General features: G+C 41.1%; 2 protein-coding genes across 3 annotated transcripts; one reads left to right on the top strand and one right to left on the bottom strand.

Moving 5' to 3' along the window:
- Positions 1 to 95: 95 nt before the first annotated feature.
- Positions 96 to 26,240, top strand: LOC122625062 (protein numb). 2 transcript variants are annotated; one of them, XM_043804930.1, is made up of 4 exons: positions 96 to 603; positions 9,859 to 9,883; positions 23,645 to 23,893; positions 24,061 to 26,240. In XM_043804930.1, the coding sequence occupies exons 3-4, from the start codon at positions 23,687 to 23,689 to the stop codon at positions 25,399 to 25,401; spliced, it is 1,548 nt and encodes a 515-aa protein (XP_043660865.1). In that variant the 5' UTR covers positions 96 to 603; positions 9,859 to 9,883; positions 23,645 to 23,686; the 3' UTR covers positions 25,402 to 26,240. The 2 variants fall into 2 exon arrangements, with proteins under 2 accessions (XP_043660865.1, XP_043660856.1); XM_043804921.1 differs by lacking the exons at positions 96 to 603; positions 9,859 to 9,883 and adding exons at positions 12,699 to 13,279; positions 23,161 to 23,484.
- Positions 2,681 to 3,541, bottom strand: LOC122625073. Its single transcript, XM_043804943.1, has 4 exons — positions 3,479 to 3,541; positions 3,254 to 3,409; positions 3,031 to 3,198; positions 2,681 to 2,958 (listed from the first exon to the last, which is right to left on the bottom strand). The coding sequence occupies exons 1-4, from the start codon at positions 3,539 to 3,541 to the stop codon at positions 2,803 to 2,805; spliced, it is 543 nt and encodes a 180-aa protein (XP_043660878.1). The 3' UTR covers positions 2,681 to 2,802.
- Positions 26,241 to 26,374: the final 134 nt, after the last annotated feature.

The following is a 26,374-nucleotide window of genomic DNA, read 5'->3' as shown; positions in this document are numbered from 1 at the left end:
ATCTCGCTCGCCCCTTTGAGGAGCTTGAGCTCCAAGCTGACGCCGGCAGCGACGTCGACTGCGCCGTTGGCGTTTCGGTTTGGTTCCGTTTGGGGTTTCAGTTTGCTTTCCAGCTCAGTCGCTGTCAGTCGCCTGCTCTCGTGGCGGAGCTCTCTCCGCGCTCATTCCTCGGCGGTCGTGTGTGCGTGCACGCGCGGTTCTGTGTGTGCGTGCGTGTGTGTGTGAGTCGGTGGGCCATTTGTTTGGTGCCAATTTATTTGGCAAAAACTCCAATGCGAGTTGTACGGGAAATTATGAATTGTGCTGGCCCAGAAACATGAGAAGCTTTGCGGCCCTGAAACACTGTAATTAAAATCTGCTCAATTCGACGGCCCCCCACCAAATAAGAAAAAATAAGAAACAAAACCAAGTCTCCAACTTCGCACTGTAAAGTTGCTGCGTTGTGTAATCAGTCGGACGAAACGGAGTTTCTCGCTTTGTTTGTTTTTCTCGGCTTTATTTTCGGCAACAACAAAAATATATTTTTAAATTGCTTTAAGCTTGCGGAGTTTTGTGGAAAAAGCTCCACGGCAACTTCAAAACTTGACAATTAAATCATCGCAGGTGAGTTGGAATAATACATTTCACAGTCGCACACGTACATACATATGTACATATGTTACCTACTTACTTAATACTACGAAAGCTGAGCAAATAAGCGCTGCTCCAATTTTTTGGTGGGTCACTAAATAAAAAAAACACGGCCCTCAAAACACCAAATTATCGATTTTCTTTTGGGAGCTCCGTTTCTGGCGCTCTTTTTTTATATTATTCTGCGATTTTGTTCCTGCACGTGAGCGTGTGTGTGCGTGTTGGCATGGCTGCGATGGTTGTGTGTGTATTTAATCAAGAACAGAAACTGTTTTCCTGCAGTTTACCGTTAGTCGAGCAGCCGCATTTGCATTTTGTCACATTGCCAAGGCAACGCGACCCCAACGCCATATGCTCGCGATCTGATACCCTATCTCAATTCACTTTGATTCACTTTCTTATCGCGGATGCATTTCATACTGTTGGGTCGATCTCAAGAGATCGCAAATGCATTATGTTGTGGCAATCTGGTTGGTTCTGCTTTTTACTTAAGATTAACAATCGTATATGTACATTTTATTTAACTTATTGCGATTCGAATTTCTGTATTTTCCAATTTCTCGAATTTGGAACGTTTCACAGGATTTTCATATCATATGATATCATATCATTTCATATGAGTTCATATCAGGTTTTTTTTAAAATGTCCTGGACTTAATGACTCAATGAATACGAAATAAATTTGATAATTTTTATTTTTATGATTCCTAAATGAACATAACTGTAAGGGTATTTAATAACCTTGATACCATGTGTTCCTAATTCGTTTTATTTTCCTTCTTGATGTTTATGTACGCTGGAATTGCGACGCCTGCATTATTGGGATTTCTTCTGTTTATTGCTCTTGCCCTATTTGTTTTTTCATCACTGGCACGCTTTTCAGTTTCATCGTTCTTTTTCACATCCTTTGACCCCGATTGCAGTTTCGCCTTGTTTTGATCGCCAAGCCAACAAATACGTCTTAAAATCGGCTTTAAACATTCATTTTCACGTTCGTCGATAAATTATTGAAGTTATGGCTTCAGAGAACCGAGTTTATTTGCCTAATTTGGCTATGCCCACGATTCGAATTTGAATCAAAAGGAAAAAAACATGTTAATTGCCCAGAGGCGTTGTATTTCGTCTTGAAAAGAACAAAGCAAATGCTCGAGAATCTAACTTGGTTTATTTTTTATGTATCTTTAACCCGAGGGTGTGGAAACCAAAACGTATCTGTGTACCTTAGTCAGTTGCCTGTATTTGTGAGCGATGATTAATCATAATAATTTGTATTAAGACCCCCTAAACCACGTTGTCGGCGTTTTCAGTTGGTAACAGTAAAGCTCCTTTCAGTTACTTGGCTTATGTTCATTTTGGCATTGGTTACTTTCGAAAAGCCTTTCGCAAATACAACGACCTTACTTTAAATAAATATACTTATATATGTACATATTTATTAGTACAGATAAAGCGTGGCCAATGACTTGCACTCGAAAATGTTAATTGAACCATGAAAAAGCGTATAAATTAGAACTTTGCAAATATACACGAAAAAAGGCGAAACAGAAATCTGTTAATTAAAGCTGCAAACTGGAATTCGTAATAAAAAGATATAATTCACACTGGATCACAAAATGGCACCCAAAAAAGTGTGAAGTGAAGATCGGGCAATCAAGTGTATGAAGAGCGATTGAATAAGAATAAGCAAGCACAATCAACATTTATTACTAAATGTCAAATATCATTTAAGATGCCAATTTTGTCACACAACGAATTAGTTCCTTTCAGGCTTTCTGGCAACTGAAATTTGATTGGGGTAGGATTGAATGAGATCGTGGAAAGACAAATATACAATTTGCATAAGTTTTGCATGACTTTAATTAAGGCAGTGAGATAATAAGAAGCTCAACAGGCAAAATCTAGGTGAATTGGATAACTGCTGAGGCAGCAATCGTATACACATATAAATAAAAACGCTTTCATTAGTGGGAAGTTATTTTATTTCCGAACCATTCTGTTATCAAATTTAATTAAGTAATGTCCATTATCTACTGATAATCAATGCGCCAATTTTACTTAGTCATGTAGTGATTTGCTTATCTATCTGATTTGGTAATACAATTAAGGTAATATATCTAATAGATGTTTTTATTCGGTGAGAACGAGGGCTTTTTATGCTAGTAATTTTCATATTTAGGACAGAGACAAATACGACTGAATTCTTCCGGCATATTTATCATTTAGGATCCAGTGAGTCTCAAACATGTAATCACCTTCAGGGTAAGCGAGAATCTTTGTAATGTGGTGATTAACCGCATCGGTGGATAGTTTTTCCACAACAATATCGTGCTAATGAGGGGCATAATTTTGAAATATATTAATATAGGCACATATAATCATAAAGCATTTATGTATACATACATTATATGGACAGGTGTGGTTTAAGTTCGAAACTTCCCTAATCATGTCAAAAAAATACTTTGCTACAGGATTGGCCTTTTGATGTTTGAAGAAACGGCAAGCATCTATGGTTTGATTGTATAGAAACGGCTTGTAACCATTAAATCTTTTGTACAGTCCAAAGTTAACCTAGAATTTTACAATATTTTTCACAAGTCGGATAATGTTTTACAAATATATTTACCCGTGCTTTGGTAATTGGCAGTTTATACAGGCTAACTCTAGCCGAAACATATTTATACGTTCGATTTATCGATTTCAGAGTGCATTCGGTAAATTCGCCAAAATCTTTGTCCACAGACATACACTTCAAGTTGGTAAACTCCACTCGGGGCGTTGCCTATCATATGTTTTTTTTGTAACAAATTTCCTCTCACAATTATAAATATCATATATTATGTAAACTGACCTCTTTAATTATTAAAATTAGCACCAGAAAACAAAATACTAAAGTTGACTTTGTATACATCATGCTGTATCGGTAGACTTTGATAAACTAAAATATATTAGCCAATAGCAAATTGTATGGAGTATAAAAGTGGGTTTTATGATTGATTTAAAATATTTCGTTTTAATGGAATTATAATTAGTACTGTTTAAAACGATAATCCTACATTATGGCTAATAACGTGCGCAATTTAGTGTAATTGTAAAATATTATAACTATGAGCCTACTACCAGAAAAAAAAAATTTGTTTTGATAAATTATGGCTAATGCTTCTATGTATACCTATGTATATCAATTTGTTTATATTATAAGCACAGTTTCCGATTTTGCTTCCAGCTTAGAAATGTTTGTCTAAAAATTAATCAAAATTTTGACAGCGAAAGAACAAACAGACGGGAAAAAGCTTCTTTGTCATGCGTCGTGCTCGTAAATGTAATGGCATCTGCGAGATACAAAGATACATTCGCAGCGCGCGCATTACGTGCATAAATATTACAGATGCGTCTCTGCACCACTATCCAAATGTCATATGTCATTGGAAATGGAGAAATGCAGAAATGCCTGAGCCTGATGTAATGGCCAAGGATAGTGGAGCATTATACGATTGGCTATCGGATCGATATGCAAATGTTATGGTTAACCGGAGGATGTTGAATAATATCACTAAGACACATATAAATGTAAATCCATTGTGTAAAAATATATTTTCTATTGCCTTCCTCTTCACTGTAATATAAAACTTTCCAGAGCTGAATCGAAAAAGTGAACCAAAAGTTCTCAAATGCATGCTGCAGCGACTTTTTAAAGCGGAAACTTTAAGTTAGCTTAACATTAATTAACTGCTCCCCAAGCATGACCGGAGTGACCCCTCCTTAACCATGTTCAGCGTACAGAACCAAATAAAATCAGTGCCCTGTCCCAGTGAGTAGGTAACCCAGTTGCATGGCGCACCATCAACTGCAATCCCCGTGCAACGGAGGAAATGGCTAGCGACTGCAGTCGCAGCTCACTGAAGCATCAAACGACCAGAAGGTGACTTAAAGCTGCTACCCGGAGCCTAGAATCCACAACTTCCGATTCCACTCCACTCCAGTCCATTCCTTTCCATTCCGATCCGTCCCGCAATTGCATTCTGTGTGCGTGCCGAGAACGAGTACGAGTACGAGTACGAGTATCTGGCAGATACGTACGTATACGTTCTACCAGTGCTTCATGGTCATAAATGAGCAACCAAGCACGACAGCTTCGCGGCATCGACTGACATCCCACTTAAAGAGTGGATGTGCTCCACCCGTAAATCGCATCCACAGCCCTTCCCTTTCCCCCTCCAAAATATCAACCACGGATACACCCCCCATACGGATATATATACATATACCGTCGGTGACAAACGCCAAGTGTGCATAACTTTTAGTAGAGCATGAAAAATTAACTTTAATTCGATTGTAGGCAGTTCCCAGATGGCTCTGTTCGTCCATTACTTCTACCGGCGACAACGAAGTGCCTGGGTGCACTTTCGTTCGCCGGGCAATTAATGTGTGATAATTAAATTGTGATATCAGCTGAACAATTTACCAATTAAGGCAGCAACAAGCAGCTGATGGCGATGCTGGGCATGAAGAGCACTTGGCTTGTAGGTGGGGCTGCTCAAGATAAATTGCGTTAAATACAGCATGAAGATCAAGAGTGGGCTTTGTCGTGATAATGTATTAATAAAATCATACAGAGTAGGCTGTTCTCAGGTTTCACCTCATACGAGGCTATTTAAAACCTATACCTTAACACATGACCTTCCTCAATGGTTTGGCCCCCATGGTAGTGTAGTTCCCACGTCCTTCGTGGATCGTAGAAACTCGAACGTAACTTCCTTCCCTATTTCGCCACTTCTCTAGTTCGTGATGCAGCTAATGAGCAATTTAGCAGGAGCACACTCACATCCTCGACCATCGTCGTCATCCTTTCGCTCCCAAAGAGGCAGCGAAGCGTTAAGGCAACTGTCTGGCGGGCAAGGATAATGCCACAGACACTTGAGCCGCGATGGGCTTAGGTCAAACGGCAGTTCCCAGCCTGGAAAATTTGCATGTTTTGCACAATTTCTCGAGCAACCCCCGGCGTCCAATCAGGGGGATTACATTTTTGGTGGTGACTGCTTATGCTTTATGAGCAATTAATATGTCAGTAAGCGGCGGCTTGGACAGATTGATGGGGTTGTTGGCTCGAATCGAGCCGAAAACGAAAGCCAGCCACAGCAATTAGATGGCGAACTGTCAACGGCAGACACGAATTGCCAGTAACTTGGAAAGTTTTCCTTCATTTTCCTCAGTGGCTCGTGCTCGGCACGTTTTTGCATGATTTCCGGCGCACCCTCGCCGATTTTTCCGTGCCTGATCATCAGAACTGGACTGTTGGGTTAACAAGGACACTCCCTGGCATTTGTAGGCCGCCTCGAGCGTGCGGCACATTATCCTTAAGCGGCGCCATGGCAGGCGTTTGTCTTTATGTCCCAGCTACAAGTGTATATGCTGAGAACAGCTTTTTCTCTGGAGAAAGGAGTGTGGAGAAGTTGGAGGTGGTTTTGAGAATCAGGACATGGCGCGTGTGCTGCCCACAGTTCCCGTGGGAATTCCCAGGAATCTCATATCGTGGGCGTGCGAACAAATATCTGTACCCATTTCCAGTGTATTGACTCCTTTGGTGAATGTCAATCTGCTTGAAGGTTTTTCCTTTTGTGAAACGTAAGAAATTTGTTAGAACATTTGTGAAATGTGCGTTTCTAAAAATAAAATCAAAACCATTATGTCTGCCTCAAAAACTGTAAGATTTAACCACAAACCTACAAAATGATTAAGCCTGGCCAACAAGTCGTATTGCTGCGTGCCTCCTTTTGATTTCTTCAGCACCATCACTTGCAAACTTTTTCGAACTTTATCCAGGCAATCAATTTCAATCAATTCCAGCTTATTCGTTACCTGCAGTCCTTGAGCTAAATTTAATTCCTGGTCCGTCCTGTGAGTTGTTCATTCCAGAAAAAGCAATTTCAGAGATGGGAGGAAGCAAATTTAAAAGCCAACACCCACACACTGTACAAGCTTATGTGCGGACAGGGAAAACACACTCGAGTCCAATCAACCCACAGGCAATCCGAAAAAATATATAGAGTTTCAGCAGAGAAGAACTTTAATGGCCATCCGGCTTTTATTATGCTTAGTCTTATTATTATTGTTTTCCCACCTTGAAGGTGTGTGCTGATGATGACGAAGAGGAAGAAGCACCTCAAGTGCAATTGAAAAGCCAAAACCGCACACAGCCGACAATAATAAAAGCAATAATACCAACAAAAGCAACCAAACCAACTACGAATGAATGTACTATGTTGATATTTGCGTTGGCTAAGGAAACGTCTTTGGCGTGGCGTCGAAGTCAGATGGAAAACGTGGAGGAAAATCCACAAGACAGCAGAAGATAGAAGCTATGGCTTTCAGAACGACGAGGACTGCGCCTCATTAAGTGCCCGACGGCCTTTGGTTTATGGTCCCCAACTAGATGGCGGATTAGCCATTGCACAACTACATATACTATGTATACGAGTATGTTTGCTGTCGCTGGAACTTTTGCGGGGGTGTCGATTTCGGCGTGGTCTAAAACAAGTTTAGGTGCTTCTATGGTTCTCATTAATCTTGTGGCATGCCCCACGAAAACATGGAGCGCCAATAAACTGAAGAGCCACGCCTTGAGGTGGCAGGCCAGACTTGGATACCATACCATTTTCATTATTGATTGTCTTGCGGGGGCTTGAAATTTAGTACCATCCGTTGCATAAACGTCGTGTGTTAATTTAGCGGATACACGTTGCGTTCCTCAACTGGAATAGGTGATAAACCGGCTATCTTTTATAGCAAATAAACGCCTGGCCAGGAAGTTATACTTTAGTTCCTATTACTAACTCACAAATGGTCCGCTTCAGACAAACGATACACTTTCCGTAATTTCCCCCCTTAAAGAGCATCAGTTTAAACAGTTCCCTAGAATTCAAGTCTTCTGTCTTGAAATACACACAATTTGACATTCGACTGGCACTTTTCTCCCCTTTTCCCCAAATGCAAACGGACGTCACGAAGGCGGTGAGTGCAAACCAGAAAAAAACGAATTGCATTAATGCAATTTTAGCATCGGAAACCGTGCTGAGGAAAACTAAACGGGCACGTTCCAATTGGTGTCCGCGCTCGTTGTCAGCATTCTGTGTCTGCATCTGGATCTCCATATGCAACTGCATCTGCATCTGCATCTGCTTCTGCAGCCAGTGAGCTCTGAGCCGCGAGTGGAGCAGGGAGGACAATTGGACACCAGACATGGGAGCCCGGAGTCCACTGGAATCGTTCCAAATTGCCGGCGCATGACTCCGTCCATTTGCAGAAAGGAAAGAGTAGAAAAAAACGAAGTATCTGAGTATCTGATGAAGAAAGGCTGTAAAATGGAATTGCATTACACACACTTTAGGTGCCATTTGTGTAGAACTGGGTGAAGCGGGGGAAAATCTGAAGGCGAAGCCATGAAGTTGATGATGCGCCAACAAATTGGATGCGTAATGGCTAAGCGAGAGCTGAGCCACAATTGATATATATTTATAGTTATGGCCAATAGGGACTTGGCGCAACGCTTTAAACGTCATTTTGCTTTCAGCCAAATGGGCGAAAGTTAGCTTGTCTAATATTGCTCAAAGGCATTAAGCTAAGTTTGCTTTGAAACGGAAATCTTTTGGGCCCTAATGATCATGTATACTAATACCTGAGGTCTTCAACGGAATCGGTAAACAATTTATTCGGAAAATTAATTAGCAGCCATGGGAATATCCGAGAAAATTTCTCGGAATTTATGTGCGCCGGACTTAGTCTGAAATATATCTACTGGCATTCGCAACTGGCGGTGCCCTAGTAACGCACAGGCGGTATTAAATTAAATTCCAATAAAATCGAGTTTGGTTCACACGAAGCTCACCCCTTCAAGGTTTCCGTGTCCTCTAATGCTGGTATTTATTCTATATTTTTATTGCAATCCTCGCTTTATTGCCACTAATCCGTTAAATGCTTTTTAATTGCATCTGCAACCTTATCCCAGGGACACTTGAAAATTCTGTTCGCATCGCCAGGGAAAAGTGGGCGTTCTGAAGGCAGAAAATACTCGTATAGTTGAAAGGAGGAGGGTGGTTGGGAGGGTGTGAGCAACCCTTGGCTAATTGGTTGGGCGTGAAATGTGTGAGTTTAATTTTTTACAATTCCGAAAAGCTGTCAACCCCTGGAAAATTAAGGACCCCTACAATGCGACCCTGTGGGAGACCAAACTGATAAAGAACCGAGATGCAATCGGGCAAAGTAAACCACTTTTTATCGGCTTAGAATAACATTGGTTGGAAAGTCGGCTAAAGTAAATAAATTATCCATAAGATAAATAGGTAGGGTTACAATTAAACGGATTTAATGATGCCGTTACCCTAAATTAATATGCTTAAGTAATAATGAGTGTGACAGTAATGGGTTTTTTATCCACTTAGTATTACTAATATTATTCATTAAAATTGATTTTTAAATTCATTTTTGCTAATATGTGTTTTATGACAATACAATTATAAACGGCTTATAAATAAGTACTTTCAAACACATTAAACACAATTAAGAGTAAAAGAATTGCCAATTTTTGCAAACGTATCTAAGGATCGTATACTTTATGTCCCCAGTGCAATAAAAAATAACTTTAAACCACTTTAAGCTTCAGTTCATTCAACCGCAAGCCGAGCTTAGCATTCAAAAAGCTCTTTCACCTGCCCGACAAAGCTTTTAAGCCCTCGAGCCACTCAAGTTTTGCGGCTCAGCTCGGCGACGTCTCAAGAACGTGCTCAAGAAACGCTCATAAGACCTAAAGCTAAAAGCACACATGCTAAACTTGGCCAACACACATATGTACATATCTAACTATGTATGTGTGTATGTACATTTGTGTACACACTTGCAGTTTTGAATTAAAAACAAATAGCGAACACGAGACTAAATATGCTAGAGCATCATGACCCTAATGACCGTGGGAACTTTTTGTTAACGTCACTGACATTGTCAGCTGAGTGCCCAAGTGTGAATGTGCATGTGTGTACTTGTGTGTGTAAGCAGGCTCTTACGTTTCTTTTAAGAGAGACTTGAGTTCAAGCATTGCCAGAATAAAAGCATGTTTTAAATTTTGTAACGGTAACAGCAGCATTTATAGCTATATTTCTGATAGTTTTAATTTAAAGATTTAATAACTGTTTTTATACTCAATTTTTAATCAACAGTATTGTTTTCCTCTCATTTCAGCTTTCAGACGTTAAACTTTTAAAAGGTGAGTAATATAACATATTTTATACAGAGAGAGAGAGAGAAACAACCAGTTATATTTTCTATAAAATATTTTTAACAATATTCCTTGAAGCATCTATACAATACACCGTGTGATTAAATTAATAAAGTCAATACACCAACTTAAAAAACCAAAAAAACTAAATTCCCTTATGCAAAACTCCCTTTGAATTTTCGCCAAATTATTTCAATTATTTCACAACAATTGATTTGTTAATCTTGTTGTCTGGAAATGGAAATCCTTAACAATTGACCCAGCAATTTGTATGAGTAATTGGCTTCTTAATCGCAATTACAGGCCAGATTGGGTTCAATTCGATTGAATTGAATTGTATTGGTTTGGATTACTCATGCCAACCCATTAGAGTTTGTTTGAGCGTATTTGTTGCCATTTGTGAGCCTCTCATTGCAGCATTTTGCGCATTTTGATTGAAATTTTGATTAGGTTGCACATGTGGCTTTTGTCTGCCCCGCAGCCCCATTGACTGACATTGATTTCTCAGCTTATGGCCATTTCCCCATTTCCCCGTTTTTCTTCTTCCGTTTCCCCCCTTCCGTATTGTCTGGCATTACCTTTTGTCGGTTCATTCCAGCGCAACTGGAATTATTTGTCTGCGGTGGGAGGTGGGCGGTGGGTGGGTTTGTCTGGGATGGGAGACCCTTCTCTTTCAGTGCTAGCTGTTTTTATTATGGTTTATCTAAAAGCGTCGAGTAATGTCTGCAATGGCTTTAACACATTTAACACTGGGAAAAAAGTGACCTATCATCCAGAGGGTCATAATTTTCTGTAATTTTAAGGTATTGAAGTCTTAAAATTAGTTTTATTTTGATTGCAAACCTAAAAAGCTAACTAGTTTAATTAAGTTAATGTTTTGAGTCAAAATTCTTCAACTCCAAGGAATTTAAATATTTTTGTTCACATGTTCTGTGCTTTAATTTAGGAAATTCACTTAATTTATTAAATACGAGCAATTTAAAATTGGTACATCTCCTTTCTCAGTGTAAGTCTGCTTTATACATCAGTTGCAGAAATTTGTTTTTTCTGCATTTAAATTGCGATAATGTCGGCGTGATTGGGTGCCACGTGTAGGTAGCAATGGTTTGTTCCCAATAGTCTTGATACCATTCTTTTTACTACCTGATTTTATGGGCTACCTGGATTAAAGTCGCTGCTGCATTGCAATTTTTCGCACGTTTCATTGCTGAAAACTCTCTTTTCTTATCTGTTTATTGGGCTCTCTCACGCACACATTTGGTAATTTATCTTTCGGAGTTATCTGTGCTTCTCTTAGGCTAGAGTTTTCTCTTAAAGAGCGAACGACCTTGCATCGCGCGCTCTTTTGTTCTCCGGTTTCCGCTCTCGCATTGCGATCGATCATTTTGCCATTGTTGTCACGGAATTTAGGTTGGGCAACTAATTCAAATCGATAAGTTCAATACATTGATTACCGAGCCTTGATTATTGTTCACTTAATCAGTTTTTATTCTTTTCATTTGTTTTGTATGTCCCTTGGCATTTCATAACCACCTGGCCATCTTTTGCATTTTGTTAATATTTAACTGACTTACTTTGGTAACTCTCTTTTTGATGACTCTCTTGAGTGCCATAATCACCGCTCTTCATACTCCATGTGTACAAAAAAACTGGCAGCTGCAGAACCAACGAAACCAACTGGTTTTAAATGCCCTTCTATCACTTCAATGGGGTATCTGAAATTCTGATTTCACGGAGAACAATTTTTAACAATTGACAAACAATTTGATAAAAGTCAATTTTTGGAAATAGTAATGTTTATTACGCAACTTTTTAAAGATTACATCCTAACAATTTGTAGTTCAATTCATTTATGTTACCAATTTTTCAAGAATTTTGGCCTTCACTTATCTGTTAAATGAATTAAAGGAACTAAAGACAAATTCCAGACTTTAAATCCAACACATACGGGTTGCGGATAAGGCTGAAATTCAGAGATATTACAAAACAATTGAAGATCCTTTTCGAACTAGCCGGCTTTGTAATTATCTTACCACTGACTCGTTTCGGAAATTCCCAGAGTTGAGTAATAAAATTGAGCTCGTGTTTTCCTAGAATTTTTCCAACTTGCCCCGACCGCAAATCTTTTAAGCCACGGTCAGCAAATCGCGATCTTCAAAATGCAGCGCATCTGAGATTGTACCTAGCCTAGATACCGAAAAGCCCTCTCTCGCTCGCTCTACATCAGCTGTCTCACTCCCGCTCTAGAAAACCTACAAGCTGCAGAAACGCGTCGCAGTTTTATCATTATCACAACAAATACAAACACAGCGGAGCGGAGGTGAGATGGAAGAAGCAGAACGGCGTTGTCGTTGTCGTTGGTAGTAAATATACACAATCGAACTGAGCAAATCCACGAACGTACTCGTGCACTGAAAAAAATCACTATAAAGTCTTTCAAGAAAATAAATAAAATTTAAAAAATATTATAATAATGGGTTAATAAGTAATTTTATGAGCGCGTAATAGATTATATAGAGCAATCTTCTAGCGACCTCTACAAAATCTTCAGGAAATTAATAAGATCACTCTTTCCTTAAGGTGTGCTCAACAATATATAACAACACTTTTTAACACTTGAAATCAGATTAAACTGCTTAAGATTTTTCTCGGTGCACACACACACATACACACAGACGAAAACACCCTGTAACAGCTGTCGCTCTCTTCCGCTCTTTGCTCTTTCCTCTCGACTCAAGCGGCGTTGAGCGAGCGGACCGAACCGCCAGTCAGAGTCGCAGTCAGAGTCAGTCAGCCAGTACAGTAGAGCAATTTGAGCCGCCGCATCGAGCTAACCGCTTACCGCTTACCGCTTGCCGGACAAACGCGTTCCGTTTTCCCTCCGCTTCCATTCGCTTTTGGCCCACTGTCGTCGTCGGTTGTCCAAATGTCCGCGCAGGGATAGTGAAACCTTTTCCAATTTCCGGGGGGGTCATCTAGTAAAGTTGAAGTTAACACTTAAGTAGTCCTTTGGGCCAAAAACCGATCCCAGCCATCCATTTACCGGGGTCTTAATTCGGGGATCGTTTTAATCGGTGTCGCGTTGTCGTTTTTTCGGTTTTTTCGGTTGCTTTCCGCGATTTTCCCCACATTCCGAGTGCTGTGTGCTGCTGCTGTGCGAGGTGTTCTTGGAATTGATAAATAGTTAAAACCGAAACCGAAACGTTGGCAAAAATCCACTGAATGAGCAAGAAAATTATATAAGGCCCGAACCGGATTTATTTATTAATTATACATACGAATGTGACCAAAACAAAAACAGACTGACAACAAAACTCGGCTTTGGGATATACCAAAAAAGCAACTCAAATACACAAAACCGATCCCCAAACTGATATATACATGGTAAATGTTTAAACCCAACAAAACCAAACAAAAAAAAAACCAGTAACAACAGCCAAAGTTGAGCTTGACTTGAGCTTCGGATTTAAAGCCAAGTCAAAACGAGTTTTTTGTTGTGCAAAATCAGATTTGCATATATGTAATTCTTTCACAGCTTTACGGTTGTTGTTGCTGCTTTGACATTTGTAAAAGCATAATATGCACTTTTGTAACAATTCCAGTTTTTGACGTCTTCAATATGCATTGGTATAGATCTTTTGAAACAGCTGTTCAAACAATAAATAAAAATTTTGTAATTAGCGAAAAAATACAGAATGCGTTTCAGAGCATTAAATTTTAGTAACTAGGGGGAGTATTTCCATTAAGGCTATAGCAATACCAGTAATTTAGAATGAATTGCCCAGCTAAAAACTGAATAAATCTTTGTAGTTTGCACTTGAATATAGCAATTCAGAGAGGCTTAACAAAGGAAATTTATAAACACAATTAGCAATTAGCTGCTTTTGGCTACATCACATGAACTGTGTGTATGTACTACGTATACATATATCTATAAAGTTACGATTGACTGGATTCCACTGGTCTCCAGTCTCTCACGTTTGTGAAGATGAATCATTTGGAATGACTAAAACATTTCGAATCTGTCGTTTATAGAGTTCTATTTGAATATTTAAAATATTGTCCCACACTTCAAAATCCATTGACTTTCTGCAGTAACATGCACATATTCTTACCACAAACGTTTTCCCAGCTCTTTTGTAAAGTTAATTTATTTTAATGTATACTGTGTGCCAAATTATTTGACTGTCAACTGCATAAATTACTACGATAACAAACCAAACGACATACAAAAAAATAAAGAAAAGTCGTAAAGGCAAAGTGGAAAATGGGGAAAATTTCCCATTGAAATGAGTAATGAATTGGTTTGGGGCGGCTGAGAACGGAACCAGCTGAGAGTGGGTGAAAATATATTATAATTACAATGTAATTAAATGCCAACTTGGCCCCGGCTTTCGCCTAAAGAGAGTTTTTTGCAGCCGCAAACTATGGGATACTTTTGCTTTGCATAATTATGCTGTTCAACTTGATTTACTTGGAATGTTCTTCAAGATCTTGAGGTTCCACCAAAGGGCTCCCTGATTTATGCTGCATTTTTTTTTGGTTTTTGGTAGCAATGGCTCTCAGCCTGGCCAGATTATAAATCTCAGCAGTTCATAAAAACTTCAGGCAAAAGCTCCAGCAAAAACCATTCAGAAACATTCCAAGAAAAGCCAGAAACGCGAACGATAAAAAACAAAAAACTGGTAACAAGCCAAGGAAAAAAGTAAGAACATATAATGCTACCTGGGTGCAGTTGGACTTGACTTGAGTTTAAGCCAACTCTGTGATGGAGGAGCCGAGTCGAATGGAACCGGTTTGGTGGCTGGCAGCCAACGAGTCGACTCCAACTTTTCTCACATACCTTTCGATTATGCCAAGCCGACTGCATTCTTCGAGACGCGGCTTTCGCTAAACGTTTGGCTAAGACCCAGCTCTCAGCTCTCAATTCCAAGTTCCAAGCTCCGAGCTCCAGCTCCCCATCCTCGAGCTCCATCTCACCGCATCGCACTGCAAGTTCAACACTCAGTCGAGGAGTTAGACCTCAACTTCAACTTCAACTTGATCGCTGCATAAAACTTTAATTTCATGGAATTTCCTTTCTATTTTTATGCTGCAACGCCGATGATTAACAACGGCAGCAGCCAGCCAGTCAGCCAGCCAGCCATCTAGCCAACGGCCAACAAAGAGAGACGTTGGACAAGTCAAGAACACGGGAACAAGTCCAAGACCAAGTCCAACTCCAAGTCATGGCTGCCAGCTAGAACATCAACTTCTGGGCCATTAACTTGGGCTCTGGAGGGTCTGGAGTCGGGACAATGCGGGCATGGGGCACCTGGCATTCTGCATCTAAGGCAGGAAATTAAAATTGCAAAAAATTGGATAATTATGCATGTAAACGTTTTGTCATTAAGTTGATACCTAAACGCTGCTGTGATTACCAGGCAGATTTTAATAGAAACTATCGCCATTAAATCGCCTGGGAAGACGCGGGGACTCCTTAAGCTATCCCCACTTGTTTCTTCTTTTCCTTTAATAAAAACAATTTGCAATTGCTTTGTAAGTTGGCAACAAATTACAATTATGAACTTTAAAGGGTGTTCGAGAGTTTGTAACTTTTTGCTTATTCTTGACATTTTCTTGGCCTGCCAATAGCTAACTAGCCGTAAACCTGAACAGCAAACATTTCGCATTAATACCAAAAAGTTTTCTCGCCTCTCGAAGGCCCGACTGAGTCGACACGCCAACTTGGTAATAACTTGGCCTTGGCTTGGCTAAGTTGGCCCAAACCGCAAAGGGCTTAGGAATGTCAAAGGGCATGCCTGAATATGATTACAAGCGTATCCGGTCCTGGCTCCTTTTTTATTGCCTTTAATGAGCTATTTCAATTTCCGGATCAATCTTACATAGAAACTACATAGTTACAAGAGCTGCTCTCAGCTTTTTATACTTATGCTTATTCATAAGCGGAGTAAATTATTAAACACCAATCTGTTAAGCTTTCAGTAGCTGTAGTATTTGATAAGCCTTAAGTTCATTCAGCATAATAATGTTTTTTAATAATGTTTTATACACTTAGTCATTTTTGGAATGTGCCACTTTAGTGTTATGAGTACAAACAATGGTTAATTCTATTCTGCATTCCTGCAATTACTTTAGCTCTGATATAAAACTCTATCGAAATAGAACGCTTATTTACTTACGCCAAATTCTTGGCACACCTGTTCACCTGGCTTGTTAGGCAAATAGGGGAATATTTGCCCCAGTGTGTTACTGCGCCCCCACAAAACACTGGGATGGCTTCTTTTGGCAAGTGGTGGGGTTTATGGGTTGTTTGTTTAGTTTTCGATCGATTATTTCCACTGGTTGTTTGCACTGCCTACTTTTGGGCGTAGGCACCCGGAAATTTGCTAAAGCAATTGGCCAACAGCTGTTTTGTGTGATGTCTATTTGCCTCGCGTTGACGGAAAAGCGCTGACAATTGGAACAGAGAAAACTAACGTGGTTACACTGCTGTGCGCCATAAAATGGATTTGCCTCCCTCTCTTGGACGACCAACTATGACAATCAGAGCAGAGAATGCCACTGGCACTGGCAGAAAATAGCGGGAGACAACCGTTTGGAAAATCGTCAGGCTTGGTTGGCTTTCCATCGCCTCAACTTTTGGACCACGTTGCCTCCGCGACGACCTTTACTGCCATAAATCGGTTGGATAATCGTCTAAACTTAGCAGTTATCCAAACATTGTTGCTCGGCTGTTGCTGGTGATGTCACGTAACTTTCCACAAAACTTGTAAGCAAACAAATTCTGCTGTTTTTTTAGTCGCTTATCGCCAAGTCACATTTTGAAAAATCCCTTTCCCATTTTAAAACTGTCAGATAAAAGAGCTCTTAAGCCAGTTTTTCGTTTGCTTCTGTCTGGGAAAGAAAAATATTACAACTTGTTTGCTTTGATTACACGAGGTTTTCTCGAGATGAACATTTGGATAAATGCCTAGGAAACTAGTGCCTTCAGGAATCTTGTTTTGTAATCAAATATTTTTCTGCCACATCTAAGCATTTGTATCAAGTTGCCATGGTCATTATAAATTCAGCATTAGGATTGAATAAATTGAAGGTGCCTTAGGAATTTGTTTTCAACGCATTACACATTCTTGTGCATATTCAATGAGTTCTAAGAACTCCTCAGTGATTTTCCTCTCCTCGCTTTATGAGTTATGAATGCGTAATGATAAATGTGCTTTGTATGAAAGATTGGTTGTTGAAAATTTCTCTGTTCTTTTCACCTTCAGTCTTGTCTCCATTGAATTGCATATTTTTATGACTATAACGTGCTACACGACTTACAAACAGGTTCCCCAAAAATTCGGTAAACTTTTGTTAAGTATGCCACAGTGAGTTGAGTCATCGAAGAATATTTATTTGCATAATGAGTGTAAACAAAGCTTGCGAGCGTAGTTCGCAGAAAGAGAAACATTCGGTCTCAAAAGTGACTGAAATCGAATGTAATTACCATCGCATCTGCCGGCTGGCGAACAAACAAAGGATAACAAGGATCTGTGCTCGTCCTGTTGAGACACGAACCAAAATTCTACCTGGAAATTCGGAAATCGTGGCAAATCGAAGTCTAGTGACTGGAGAACAGACGGCGGCATGTGCGAGTCCGATTCCCCACTTAACCAGAGAATCCTTCGAGAATCCTTCGCCACGTGCACTGAGCATATGGCAGGATCCTCGTAAAAGGAACGAAAGAGACAGGAAGCCGCATAACAACAACTGCTGGCAGGGGCTGCATTCGTTTCCAAACGACAGATGCAAACTATTTCGACGTTTTTCGAATTCTGACCCGCTTGCATGTCTCGTGTTCGCCAGGACAGAACACTTCTTATAGGGTATATGTTATGGTATATGTATGATATAGCTACCTCCACTCCACATACTCTACTCACATGTGTATCGCTCGCAGGCGTGCCTATTGTTTTAATTTTTTGTGCCTGCATTTCTACTTCCGTTCGTCGGGTTTTTGGGGTTTCTCTCAAGTGTTTTGTGCTGGAAATACTCGCATTGGAGTTTGTTTTGTAAAGGAGTTTGTGGTGGAACAGTTAGGACTGTATGTATACATATTCCGCATATCGATTTCCCAATTTCTTATTGATATATGTTTCTCTGAGATACTCGTTATACTCTTGCAGCTCTTTGAGATGCCTCTCTGTCTCCCTTCTTTATTAATAATGATAGTAGTACTTGCATCTTGCCAGCATCCCTAGTTACCTTTTTTTTCTCACACTTACCTTTTCCCACACCCCCTGCCAAGTTTTCGATAATTCCCATATAGAAGCAGCTACGGCACACACAACATAATGGTCAGATCAACGCCCAATTGACAGCTAATAATTATGCGCACTTTCAACAAAACGCAGCATACCCTAGTACATACATACATACATACATACGTTCCTCAATGACAAGAACCCCCTGCGCCCAGGAGCGTCCTGTGCAATTAGGACCCTGCCTGCATAGGACATGGGTGCATAGGAATTCCCTCCCCCCAATCTCCTAGTACTTTGCCCTTTTAGGGGTGCATTTGGGTCAGCGTGTGAAATACCTTTGCATCCGTGCGTAAAGTAACCCAAGCTAGCGATCCTGGATTCTCGAGGATCGGAGAATCCTTCATGCGAAATCCCACGGAGTTCAAGAAACTCTTTTATCCTAGCAATTATTTTTTCTTACCCTTTCTTGGCTTCCATACCCATTGTCATTGTTTTGGATTTAAGTACGAGAAGCTACGTAGCTGCGTTTGAGCACTAAAATTGCGTCACCGGTAAAAAATTCGCATACTTCCCCTAAGATTCCACAAGTTTTCGCCAGATGCTGTGCGATCTTTTGTTGCTGTCTCATTATTTGCGTAAAACCTTTTTCGGCTTTTTGGCTGCGAATTCTTTGCGCACTTCCTTTACCAAAGTAACCAAACAAACCAGGCAAAAGCAATGCTAGCTGTTTTCGCTGAAGATTTATTAACTGGTGAACTCTTTAGGTTGCCCTGATGTTGGCCTACCTTAATACCTCTCGACTTTTCCCCAAAGCTACTTGCTGGTAGTTGCTATTTAGAAAAGCTGATTGGAATTAACTTGTATGACTCCTTGGGGGCTAACCTGCAATTTATGGGCCTGAATGCGAAAAATTTTATTGCTGCCCAAAGGTTGGCGTTGAAATTGAATTGAAATGAAGTTAAATTTAAATTTGTTAAGTATTTAAAAAGAAAATTAGACAGTGTGAGATAGTATTGTGTGAATAACCAATATATACCATTTATAAATTTGATATAGACAACACTACATGTTAATCCCAAACGACAAAAAATCCTTTGGAAATCTCACTGAACAAAACTGATACCTTATTTCCGCTCACAAAATCCTTGGAGTCATGCCTCATTGCACCTTATTGTGGTGGCTAATTGAAGTCATTATCGTTGAGCTCCCGCTACCTATAAAAAATTTAAAATACACAAGCGCACACAAAATATTCATGCAAAACGTTGGCTGATATATTTCAAATTTATTATTCGACAAAAAAAAAACGAAAAGTTCCCACGACCGCCGACACAAGGAAGAGCATTGAAAATTAAAAATTCCAGCAGTTGAGGGCAACCCTCGAAGGACGAGGATGCGGAGAGAGGACCAAGGGGCAGAGGAACTCGATGGTGGTTGATAAGACCCCTAGCCAAGCCAAAAAAATAAAGAAGAAGGACTGCAGACAGACAGAAGCGTATGGCGGGAATAATTATAATTTTATATCATGTACTAGCAAAAAAAAAAAGAAAGGAAGCCATTAAATGTGTATCCTTTTCTGACCATCACTGCGGCGTGTGAATTTTCGAAATGCATTTTACAATGTTAGTTTTCACACTGACGTTCTCCACTAAGGGAAGCCATGATATGAATACATGAAATATGAGGAAAATTAGTGGGAAAAAGTCGATAGCTTAGGTATTAAAGAAAGCCTGTACCCAAAATGTGGATAGTTATGATTGCAACCAAAAACTGAGAAAACGCAATCAATAGTTTCGAGATCCCACTTTGCAATAAAATCCGATTTTTCCATTTTGCACCGAAATGAAAATTCCAATTAATTTAAGGCACGTATCTAGCCTACAAACATACGAGTGCCATCAGCCATATCCTGAAAGGACAATCCATAACTGTGATGAATGCAAGTTAAGCCTGCATTTTGCCACAGTCACATGGCACTGTCGAAGATGGGAAATGGCTTGTCCAGCTGCCTGAAAGGACGAAACTTTTGTAATAGGATTTCCTACACATACATACTACAAAAGGCTAGACTGTTGGAAAAGTCATCGGCACTGAGCACCGAGCTGCAATGCAACAAGTGTCGATGCCCTTTTGAGGGCAGAGTAAAATTGAATTTCATTTACCGGGCTCCCACTCTAGATCGCGGCTTGATTGTGGTTATGCAATACAAATTACTATATGAGCATACAGATGTTGTACATATATTCGCCGATACACAAAAGTGTCATTGACTGCGCTTGTTTTGCCAGGCCAGGGTTAATTGTTTAATGCTAAATTAAAAACAAACTGGAAAAAATCGCCATGTTCTAGCGCGGCATTTCATCACCCATCCACCAAGTAAATGACAGCCAGCCATGTGGCGAATGATTTACAATGCTATCTCTGCGGTCCACAGGGCATGGGTTTCGTGAAAGAAAGAGTTTAATGAATTAATTAGGCTGGGTGTCGCAGGCACAACCCTGAAGAATGGTCAAAGGTCAACGAAGTGGCAGACAAAAATTAACTTGCGCTTGGGATAATTATTCACCAACTATCCCACAAAATCCGGCGCAAACTCGGTTACATTTCAAAGGAGGAGTGATTATTCATTAACTCCATTCGTTCGAAATTACTTTCTTTGCGGCGTATGATCATTGTTTACTGCAGTCATGGAAAACATGCCGTCTAGTTCCCCATATTAATTACCATATCACAAAGAGAAAATAAATATGTTCGTATCGGGCAAACATTGATAACGAACAAATATCTCTCGCTCCCCATATTTTTGTATTATTTTTTCATTTTTATCAAAGCAAACTGCAGTCGAATCTGTTTCTCTGGCAAACACGTACACAGATTTTACGGCTGGAACCTGTTTCTTCGTGCCTCGCTTATTGGTTGAATGAACCCTTTCCGGATGGTGCCACACACCCCTTACTCAGGTCTCCAAAAGCTTCTTCAAAATGCTATAACCAGTCGATTGTTGTCATTTCTGAAATCATGTTCACTTTTAGTGCGTGGTTTGGATTTTATTTTTGTGATTTTCCGCCCATCTTTCTATGAGATGGCTTACGCATTTCATGACTCATAGATATTTAACTTTTGGTTTATGTGCTTTTAAAGTGGTTAGTTACGGAGAATTAAACAAATTTATAGGTCAATTCTTTCACTGTTGTTCTATCTCCATTTTGAGAATATTTGCCATTGCCAATTTGAGTGCGTGCCCCTAGAAATGTTAGGAAAACAAATTCAACTAAATGTCCTTCAGCTCAGCAGCCAAAATGTCGCCTTCTGGCCACTCAATATACATATATGCAGATTTATTGTTATTGGTTGTCTTTTTTTTGTGAGTGCTCTGAGAACTTTAGAGCCAAATGCCAAGAGCATTTGTAAATCATTTCATCTACCCACCACACCATCTTATTTTCTAACAAGCCTCTGACCCACTTTAAAAAATGTTTAGATGCTTTTTGGTGTTCACCATTCGATTAGCGTCGATGGGAAAAATGCAGTCAGACAGCATCCCGCTGAAAAGTCAACGCCCTTCTTCAAAAGTCTTCTAATGAAGCCGGAAAACCAAAAGCCATATCACAAACCAGAGCCAGAGAAAAGCTACAAATTGTGGGATCATGGTGGGTTGGCGTGGTCACCAAGTAACCAAGAACCGAACTTCTGGCCTTCGGGGATAAATCAAATGTTCAAACTGGTTTCGTAACGTTTACAGTTACGGCTTAAGTGGCCAAGAGGAAAGTCAACTTGCAACGGAATTCCGAATTGAACTTTAAATGTTGTGCTCACATTTTATCACTCGACAATCGCCGAATCACAAATAAGTTGGACAAATAAGCCCAATTAGCCTCAGTTGCCTGAGTAGCCTGACACTGTGCAAGTTGGTCAATTAACATGACCAGGCTAATGGTCGTAGAACGTGAGATGTCTGGCTGAAACGTGAAAAATCATTGGGAAAATTGTGTATTGGGTAGGAATTGAGCTTAAAACCTTTTTTTTATGACAACTTTAGCCTTTGGGTTCTCAAAGATCTAAATATGCCAGCGAATGGTGGACAGCGCGCAGATTACCCCTATTTAGTTCACACAAATATTAGATAATAATTAAAAATGTTAACAAATATACGTAGGGTAAAGTTATTTGTGTGTGGGCTTATCAAGCGCCCACTTCAAAGCGTTTATTAAAAATAAAATATCGCTGCTAGACAACCATAAATATCGCTTGTAAAATCTACATTTTTGATTTTTGATACTCCTCCACTATTTCTGGTGAAAAGCAAAGGAAAATATACACAGTTTTGTTATGATTTTGCGATAATTGCAGACGCTTAGTTTATCAACAGTTTACCGCAATACGAGGCATGTGATAAAGTCACAAAAATGTCAGTCCGTGTCACCGCAGCGCTGGGAAAACAAAAGCCTCGGGCGAAGTCAAAGCAAATAAATTCTAAAAGTCAGCAAAAAAAAAAAAAAGAAATATGAAAAATTAAATATGTGTGTAAACAATTACGTGAGACACCCAAGACTGGCCACGCCCGCCGCCCACCGTCCACTGACGCCCACACGATAAGCGATAAGCGATTGGAGGCCGTTGGCATTAATTGCTATTGCTCCTCCCGACTTGACTTCACTTCTAGTTTTCTAGTTCGGGCCAAGCCGTGGAGGTTGCCTGTATCTGTATCTCTGTATTATCTGTACGTGGTCGCGAAAAGCACTTAATGGATCGTAGTTTTTGTTGGGGGGCAAAATACAAATTATGTACTATTCGACGAGGGCACTCTTGATCTCGGCTCAATGACAATATCGAGGGGGCGTTGAATCAAAAACCCGAAAAAGCCGATAAACCAAAGTGCTTTCATGTGTCGATTTGGATAAGGAGTGGGGAGTGAGTAGTGGAGGAGGTGTGAATCATGCATATTGGAGACGTCAGCGCTGATAACGCTGCCCCCACAAGAAACTATAACAGCAACAATCTCTACGCATTTTCCAGATCGCGCCCATCAATTTAATTTAATCAATGGCAGTTACTCAAATTCAATGAACAAATAAATTTGCGCAGCCCAACGAGCCAATAAACGGGATCAATAAACCGCAATTCAATACACGATTTCCGCTGACCATCTGGCAACGCTCTCCGTTGGCAGCTTGTAACGGTTATTCACGACAATTTACTCACGCCCCGAACGAGTGCAGCGAGTCCAGCGAGTGCGAGCGAGAGGGCTAGCGAGCAGGCATGGGAAACTCGTCGTCACACACGCACGAACCACTCGAGCGCGGCTTCACACGCGGAAAATTCGGTGATGTTAAAAATGGGGTAGGTTTTTTAACTCCATTTAGATACGATCCCCCAGTTCCACAATGGGGTTGAACTGCAAACAAACCGCACTTGTTTCGATCTCTCTCTCTCTCTCTCTCTCTCTCTCTCTTAATAATGTTACATAACTAACGGCTTATAATGTATCCTTATCCCATAGAAATCCGCTTCCTTCCGGTTTAGCAAGAAATCGCCGAAGAAAATGGATCGTCTGCGTCGCTCCTTTCGCGACTCCTTCAGGCGTCGCAAGGATCGCGTTCCCGAGTCCTCGAAGCCGCATCAGTGGCAGGCGGACGAGGAGGCCGTGCGATCGGCCACCTGCTCCTTCTCCGTCAAGTATCTGGGATGTGTGGAGGTCTTCGAGTCGCGCGGCATGCAGGTCTGCGAGGAGGCACTCAAGGTCTTGAGGGTAAGAGCTTTAAATCATATATTACAGATGGACATTGAAGATACTGGAGATAAGAACTGATATTTAAGAAATAAAATGTCAGTTCTTTATCTACTTTTTTCTCAAGTCCTTTATTATCCTTCATCCAGTTCAAATCAATTACTAATTGGTTTTTTTTTTATATTTAGCAATCCCGTCGTCGTCCTGTCCGCGGACTACTTCACGTCAGCGGAGATGGCCTGCGAGTGGTGGATGACGAGACCAAGGGCCTGATTGTGGACCAGACCATCGAAAAGGTCAGCTTCTGTGCACCGGATCGCAATCACGAACGCGGCTTCAGCTACATATGCCGGGATGGCACCACACGACGCTGGATGTGCCACGGCTTCCTGGCCTGCAAGGACTCCGGCGAGCGATTGTCCCATGCCGTGGGCTGTGCTTTTGCCGTTTGTCTGGAGCGAAAGCAGCGACGCGACAAGGAGTGCGGCGTGACGATGACCTTCGACACGAAGAACTCGACCTTCACGCGAACCGGATCCTTCCGTCAGCAGACGCTGACGGAGCGTCTGGCGATGGCCACAGTGGGCACAAATGAGCGCAGCGTAGATGGGCCGGGATCAGCAATGCCGGGTCCACCGGCGGCCACCGTCAAGCCTTTCAATCCCTTCGCCATCGAACGGCCCCATGCCACGCCCAACATGCTGGAGCGCCAGAGCTCGTTCCGTTTGAGCACGATTGGCAGCCAGTCGCCGTTCAAGCGCCAGATGTCACTGCGCATCAACGATCTTCCGTCCAACGCCGATCGTCAGAGGGCCTTCCTGGCCGCCGCCGCTGGCAATCCACTACAGACGCCTCTGCGAAGTGTTTCGCCCATTGCCGAGGTCTCGCCGGCCAAGTCAGCTGGAGCGGATCCGACGACAGCTGCCGCCGTAGCCGCCGATTCTGTGAGCCAACTGTGTCAGGAGCTCAGCCAGGGTCTCTCCCTCTTGACCCAGACCGACGCCCTATTGGCCGCCGGCGAGGATCTAAACTTCAACAACAATCGCAGCATTAATCAGAACATCATTGCCGCCGAGAAGCAGGTGCAGCATGTAACCTCATATGGCCCGCCAACGGCACAGGTGACGCCACGAGTGGCCAGCACCACGCCCACATATCAAACGCTCCATTCGCAGTCGCCCTCGCGATCGGAGCAGAGCATCGAAGCCACGACGGAACTGCCCAATGCCGAGCAGTGGTTGGGCCATGTGGTGCGCAGTACGTCTCCGGCTGCACCGAAGCGGCCCACTTATCTGGCCAACGTTGGCCGAGCTCAGACACTGGCCAGTGGCACTGGTGCTGCAGTTGGAGGCGGTGGCCCAGACGATCCATTCGACGCCGAGTGGGTGGCCAATGTGGCAGCGGCCAAGCAACTGTCGCCAGACTTGCCGATTCCGAGCACTGCACGCTCTCCTCTGGCCAGGCACAGCACCAATCCGTTCATCTCACCGCCCAAGGCGCCGGCGCAGTCATTCCAGGTGCAGCTCTAGGCAGCGAATGCGGGGTCATCAGGGGGACAAAGTGTGGTTCGCTTGAAAAAAACGTAACTTAGTTTAAAGTTCAGGGGCAGGATCGGGCCAAACAGAAAGTCGAACAAAGATGGATAGATGGATGGCTGGATCGGATGGAGGTTATCAGAGATACTTAACGCAAACATAACTAATGTTGAATTATGCATATAGAAAACATAAAATACAGTTACTCACACGCAAAACGCATCAAGTACAGTAAATAAATCCATCAATGGCGCTTAGCACTAGGCCAAAACTAAAATTGCTTCGAGTAAAAGAAATCATTATATCGTAAGAGATCTTACACCGAATATCAGTCTTATAAGCGGTCTCGAGTATGAAGCTAGGAGGTAGAGTTCTTGAGTAATACTTCGATCATTCTTCCCATACTAAGAGACCGTTTTTATTGACTAGACTGATACAGGTGTAGATCTCTTAGTCACTCAACAATTGACCAAGCTACCAAGTTACCCACGAAAGTCCACCATAAAGCGAACAACAAAACAAAAACAAAAAGGAAAACAAATGGCACCCTTTAATCTTAAATGCAAACTCTGTATTATACTTTGGTAATGCCCTTCCACTACTTGTTGATTGATACCACTAAGAATAATGATTAAATACAGATATATGTATGTTGATACGTAGGATGCTCTATGTCATAGAGAAATTTATTATTTTATCAGTGTCAGTGTGCGGTACACCGTTTTTATATCAAATCTTTTATTATTTAATTTAATTTTTAAATCTGTACAAAATGTATTATACTTAAATTATAAATATAATTTAAAAATAAACAAAAACGGAAACGTAAAAAACTTCAAGTTATTAAAACTTAAAAATCAAGCAGCTAAACGCAATGCAACTAAGACGATATAGAAATATTGAAATAAATAAAGTTATTTAGAAACATATTACATATATTATAAAAGACGCAGCCAAGTTCGGCAGA

The sequence above is a fragment of the Drosophila teissieri genome, chromosome 2L (genome assembly GCF_016746235.2).
Source record: "Drosophila teissieri strain GT53w chromosome 2L, Prin_Dtei_1.1, whole genome shotgun sequence".
NCBI classification, from domain to species: Eukaryota; Metazoa; Arthropoda; class Insecta; order Diptera; family Drosophilidae; genus Drosophila; species Drosophila teissieri.
Note: the sequence above shows the minus strand (reverse complement) of the source record. Positions and strands in the feature narration are given on the sequence as shown.

Bases quoted from the DNA above. Each gene is read 5' to 3' on its own strand.
- LOC122625073 (XM_043804943.1), bottom strand. From the start codon at position 3,541: ATGATGTATACAAAGTCAACTTTAGTATTTTGTTTTCTGGTGCTAATT. The intron at 3,410-3,478 runs GTCAGTTTACAT...AACATATGATAG, and splicing joins TAATTTTAATAATTAAAGAG to GCAACGCCCCGAGTGGAGTT. The intron at 2,959-3,030 runs GTATGTATACAT...GCCCCTCATTAG, and splicing joins ACCACACCTGTCCATATAAT to CACGATATTGTTGTGGAAAA.
- LOC122625062 (XM_043804921.1), top strand. From the start codon at position 23,404: ATGGGAAACTCGTCGTCACACACGCACGAACCACTCGAGCGCGGCTTC. The intron at 23,485-23,644 runs GTAGGTTTTTTA...CTTATCCCATAG, and splicing joins TCGGTGATGTTAAAAATGGG to AAATCCGCTTCCTTCCGGTT. The intron at 23,894-24,060 runs GTAAGAGCTTTA...TTTTATATTTAG, and splicing joins AGGCACTCAAGGTCTTGAGG to CAATCCCGTCGTCGTCCTGT.